General features: G+C 21.2%; 1 protein-coding gene across 1 annotated transcript in view; it reads left to right on the top strand.

Annotated features, from left to right (window-relative positions):
• The window catches only part of LOC112599077 (SCY1-like protein 2), a 144610-nt gene that overhangs the window by 119724 nt on the left and 18173 nt on the right, over positions 1-6713 (top strand). Inside the window, exon 8 of the mRNA XM_025345800.1 lies at positions 5783-6030. Coding sequence (XP_025201585.1) covers positions 5783-6030 — 248 coding nt within the window. The remainder of the gene's footprint in view (positions 1-5782; positions 6031-6713) is intronic.

The raw sequence follows: 6713 nt of genomic DNA on the forward strand, positions 1-6713 counted from the left end.
CTACGTTAATTAATTATTAATTATTCTTTATTCATTAATAAATTATCTTATCTAAATAGTATTATATACACAAAATATTTTCCTCCACTAATTAAAAAGTTCCTGAACTTTTTTTACAGCGTTCACACTTAACACAATATGTACATGAAAATTAATACTTAAAAGTAAACATGAGTACTAGTTATCAATTTTAAAATTTTGCTCAAAAAAATAATGTTAAACGAATTAAATAATATAATATAATATTAAAATATTACCAAAATAACGCTTAGTATTATTTGGTTCATATATGATGGCATACCAATGGGTATTGTTGCTAAGATACATTTTATACACAGATACATGTTTAATAATACTTCATAAAACGCTTTGCTCAATTCCTCATTTCAAATTCCTTTGTATTGTAAATGCATATAAACGGAAAGATTCTTCAGAATTTGTGTACGGTTACTGAACGGTTGAACGTTTAATTTATGTGTTATTTTGTCAGGAATATATTTTACCAAAACAAGAAACCGTTTAGTACCTATGTTTGAGGGATTTGCATTTCCCTTTATAGCCAATTAATTTATTTTTATGAATTAATAAAAATTTGCATAATTTGAAATGTTTGAATGACTTTATTTAATATTTTGATATATTATATTAATTTAGAATCTAATTTTAATATTTTTTTCTTTTAAATCAATTAATTTAAATTAAATATCTATATATAAGCTAATATGAATCATGCTTGTCTGATTTAACACAAAAGTTAATAAATAATTACACGAAAGTATATTTAAATTGGTAAGATTATTTAACAAAACACTAAAGAAATTTCAATGATTATTTCGTTTTGAAATGGCGAGTGTCTAATATCTGGACTCTGTTTTTACTAAAGCTTTTCATTAATTTTTCTTTGTTTTTGAACTCATTGTAAAAGTTGTTTGAAATGTTAATAATTCTTAATAATTGTATTATGTTTTGCATATTTTACTTAAATTATAAATTATTTTAATCTCAATTTTAATAACTTTTATTATATTCAGACGAATATATTTTTAGAGAATAAAAAGATATTGTAAAAATAAACAAAGAAAAGTAAAGTTTGATTAATTTGATTAAATATTTAAATAAAGAAAAATGATCATATTTATATATTTACGTATACTTATGTTTTTCTGAAAACAATTACTTAAGTTAAAATTTTTATTTATTCTTGTTATTTATCATAATTTGTTTATTAATAGTTATTGCACTATAATTTTATTTTTATCCAATGTTTAAAGGTTATGTAAATTGATAAAAGGTATAATAGGTGGAATTATTTTTTCAATTAAGTGCAAAAAATTGACATATAATTTCAAAAAAAGATGTATTCCATTTATTAAAAATTATTTTAAATTATTACTAATATAATTTTACTAAGATAATTTATTAAAAAAAAAAAAAAATTGAATAAATAAATAACATTCGGGTGCATATTTGTAAAATTGGAAAATATGTAACAAACCCATACTTTTTTTTACTAGATCTAGTTAATAACTTGATAGATTCACAAAAAAATATATGAAATGATTTTTAATAATTAATAATTAATTTACAATTATTTAATATTACCTATAAAAACAAATCAAATTAAACACTTGTTTTTCATAGATTAGACAAAGTCCAAAGAAGAGAAATTAATTTCATATACATATCTTATAAGTCATGTTTATGCTAATGTAAATGTTTTATGGTATATAGATATAAGATAATACATTAAACTCTAACTAAATATTTTTAACTTAAAAGTAATATAAATTGTACGGACAAAATAAAAAACCAACCAGCATTTTATTAGTAAATTATACAAAGTATAAAAATATTTATCATCTCTTTGTAAATAAATATCTTTGAAGAAAAAAAACACTTTTATTGTCAGACGAACAAATACAAATGCACTTTTATAACTGATTATATTGTTTTTTTTTTTTATAAGACTTATGTTGTTTAGTTTTTTCTTACACATTGAATAAGAATATTGATCAACTTAATTGAATTTTCAAATAAAAAGTAGAGATAGACAAAAAAACATAATATATTCTATGTAATGTTTAGTAATGCGATTAAATTGCGTTAAATAACAAATCATTTATTTTGAAATAAGACTTTATGATCGTATTATATTGGTTATTATAGAAGTACAACAATTGTTTTACGTCAAATTCTAAATTAAATATAAATAACGCAACGTATATTACGTTTTACTAAATAGTTGTTGTTGTTAACAAAAGTAAATACTGAAAAAGTAGTAATGATCATGTCAACAGATACTACGTAATAGATGGATGTACAATACTATATAGATCCGACAACAATTTTATAAAATGGTTTAATAATGTTATAAAAAGTGCTACTAATAGTACCTACGACAGCACTCAAAATAACAAACACTTTTAAAAGCATTGCCGGTTAAACTTTACCAATTAATAGGTTTTATTTAATTCATATTGATAACTTCAGTCTCTTATATCACGTCCAATATGTACATTAAAAAAAAAAAAAATCAGTACTTATACTGCTTTATAATATGTTTTGAGTATACGTTTTTATCATTGAGTAAATAATTGTGAATTAAAATGTAAACTTTTAATTCAATAACAATTCATTATTAAATTTGTAAAACCTTAACATAATAATATTTTAAGTTATTTTTTTGCAATTCTTAAAACATTAATTTAAATATTATTTTTTTATCGTGTATTATGTACCTATATTAAGTATATAAAATACAAAAACATTTATTTTTAGATTAATTATGATGATATTACTATTGTATTATACACATTAATTAAAAGACATTTACATTTTGATTTGAATTAAAACCAATTAAGAATAATACCTAATGTCCGTGATGTTTAACACCAAAGTAAATAGTTTGGAACATCGTGATAAAATTAATATCTTAATTTTCATAAAGGTAAATTTTCAAACACCAAATTACCTTTAATAAACTTTGTTTATCCTGTTTTTTGTCGATTTATAATACTTAATACTATATATCATTCATTGTATTCAATGAATGATCAAAAATGAAATAAACAATAAAAAAATTAATACATCGATTATTAAAATAAAATTATTGATTACCTTACATGTTCTCAAAAAGTTTTTCGTGGCGTTTATTTGTACGATTACAATCTGAATGTTTAATTTATTTCAAACCCAATACATAATTGCTTATTTCAAATAATATGAGAAATAAAAAAAAAGTAAATACTCTTCTACAACACTGTGATTTGGCGAACAACGTGTTCGAGCATTTGTTTGTTCAATACATGTTTCTCGAAGCCCTGAGGGATTTTCACCAATAGGAGGGCTTTATTTCCAGGCGTTCTACTGTACGCTTCAGCGTGTTTTCTATATAACCAACAAGGCAACCAAGTAAATACCTTTATATTACATAAAATTATTAAATCATTCGACAGCACTATAATAATGCCATAATGTCGCATAAATTACAAAATAAATCTATCAGACTTTAGTAACAACAACAATAATAATGTATATATTGTATATACTGTAATTGAAGAGATCTGATGGCGCATGTATTTTAAGTACAATAACTTAACTCCTCCAAAAACAATTTTTTTATCTAAGAGCCACAAGAATATAAAACAACAACGAAATATGAATCTACAATCGGTCGGTAATAATAACTGTTCAATGTTCACAATAAAGCTTTAAGAAAGCATAACATTATAAATTTAAAGTTATCTATAACATGCGACAACTATCGGTTTGAAAAGTGATATGTAGTAACCTAACCTGGTGCATTATCTTCGAAATATTATGTCGAATAGTCGTAAATTAACCATTACTCATAACTACGTTATATCCAAAATTTTAGCTGAATTACTAATACTATTACTTAAGTTTAACTCAAAATTCACTTACAGTTATCTGCAAAAATTGAGTTTACTACATAAACGATGGAATTCTTTACGATATTAATTAAAATTAAAATTCTAATTATTAATGTTATGTATACTGTGCTTAATTAAATATACAAACTGTTGTTTTATTTTGAATTATGATATTCGAAAAATTATACATAAACCTATTATACATATTTTAATTATTTATATTTAAATGATCAAAATTATATTTTTAAGAAAATATAATTTATTAAAATACTTAAAAAACGATTACAATAAAACAAAACATGAAATATAAATAAAATAAAAACAAGTGATGGAAGAATCAAATCATAAATAGCTATTATAGTATTATATATACATAATAATTATCTCATTATTGATAGTAAATTATGTTTTAAACAAGCGGTATTGTTTTCATAATAGAAAGTACACCAATTTATTATAATTTTAATCGATAAACAAAGTTGGCGGCGTTATACCACTTAATAATTTATACATAAATAATAATTTTATATTTAAATTATGTAAATAAATAACTTTCATTTCATATAAACTATTGCTAATATTATGTTCAACAATTATTGACTCATATATAAGTTTAAAATATACATTTTGTATTAGATAAGGGATTTTTATTATTTATTATCATTACCTATCGGTAATAATGAATAATGCTTAAGTACATAAATTATAAAAATACTGAAAAATAATTTCTTTAAATTTTTGTTTCAACTATTATCTTTGTAAATACTAAAAATGCGTATATTATTGTTACTGTTTTCATTATAATTGAATATTTGATTTACAAACGTTAATTTATCTTGGAAATTAAATGTTTATTTGATTATTAATATTTTATAATGATCGCTATATTGTTCTATTAATATACTTGTATCCAATTAAATTTGTATCATTCTTCGTTGAAATCGAAAGTATACTTTAAGAATTTTTTTTGACAACATTTAAATCTTTATTTTAAGTTTATAATAAACGTAATATTACAAACTTATACTTGTATATACAGGAATATACTTTATGATTTTATGAATTTCATTTTATATGATTTAAAGTTACTGAAATAAGTAAAATATAGCATAACGTTTTAATAACCCTTATTTTTTACATTTATAATATCCAATTTATATTATTATTAATTCTGGAGAGATTTTTATTAAATAAATGCAATAACTTTTTAATGATTTTTAAATTTAAAAGTACAAGATAATCGATTATATTTTAATGATTAATATCAAAACCATTCAATTTATTTGATCATTTTAAATAAACATTTTATTTCAATATTTTTAGATCATATATTCTTTTACTATTAATTTTTGTATCGTTTGAAATGTTCTATAATGCTGATTTAAAAATATGGTACACTGTAATAGTAAAATAATAGTTTTCACGGGACTATAAGCTATTATAACATTTATTTTTATATTTAAATTCTTATTTGTATTACTTATTTCAAATTTAATATTATTTTACAATTCACTAGTAGTGTTTGTAAAGGAAACATTTCCATATTTCGTTTAATAGTTTCTATAATACTGAAATAATATAAAATATAAATAAAATAATCAGTGAAAATACTTTAATTAATAATATAATATTTGAAGTACTTCATAAAGTTTAAATAAAATAATTCAAACATTAAATCATCCGAGTTAATTCATGATTATATTAATTGAAAATAATCGTATTTATATATTTTATAAGAAACATTAGGTTTATGAATTAATCCTGATATTGTAATACTCAAAACTATTATTAATTTAACGTAATTAATATTTTAACCCATTAATAGTTATCGTATACTTGTTAGATAAAATCCATATAACTGTTTTAACTATTGTATATTTTTATTAGAGTGCTGCTGTATTGGCTGTAACCAACGTTTCTCAATATATGGATGATACAGCAATAAGAAGAATGGTACTTCCCAAACTCAAAATGGTGTACGAAATCAATCCCAACGATTTGAAAATTGTTTTAAACATATTAGCATGTCTGGAAATCATATTGCACAGACTTGAAAAACAACAAATCATCGAGGATGTTTTACCGTTGATTTGGATAGTAAATCAGACAGATCCCGAAGTGATAGCAAGAATAGCAGGTAATAAAAATAACTACAATTATTTACTAAATCATCTAAATAAAGTTATCTTGTATTTTATACACACTGTTTTTTTATAATTTATATGTTATAGTACAGTATATTGTATTATCAATATAGTTATTTTATTATTATTATGTTTTCAGTAGCGTAATAATGTCAAAACTGTATGTCTATCAAAAGTTTCATAGAGCATTTATTTTTCTAATTAAATTGTATACTATTGTCTATACATTTAGATTTAATGACGATAGTTAGGTAAATGTTAGTGGATGTATAAATGTATAACATAATTATTCAAAATATTTATTTAAAAAAGAAACTTTTTAAATAATGAAATTTAAGTTATTACAAACTTTTTAAGTTTGCATTTAAATTTATATTTTATTTATTAGATGAAAATGTAGAAACACTGATTTGAGCTAAAGATAATTAAGTTACTATGTCAAGAACCATAGCTGTTTATTGTTGAGATTTTTAAATAATATATACTGGTGATATTGCTATTTAAAATCAAAATATCTATTATTATTAAAAATACTTGAACATTGGTGAATTTAATAGTAAGTAATATAAAAAAATAAATATAAAACTAAATGCCCATGCATTCGTTGTTCGTACAATATATATATATATGTGTGTGTGTGTGTGTGTGTGTGTGTGTGTGTGTGTGTGTGTGTGTG

Source organism: Melanaphis sacchari, unplaced genomic scaffold (genome assembly GCF_002803265.2).
Source record: "Melanaphis sacchari strain LSU unplaced genomic scaffold, SCAv2.0 Contig0_pilon_pilon, whole genome shotgun sequence".
Lineage (NCBI taxonomy): Eukaryota > Metazoa > Arthropoda > Insecta > Hemiptera > Aphididae > Melanaphis > Melanaphis sacchari.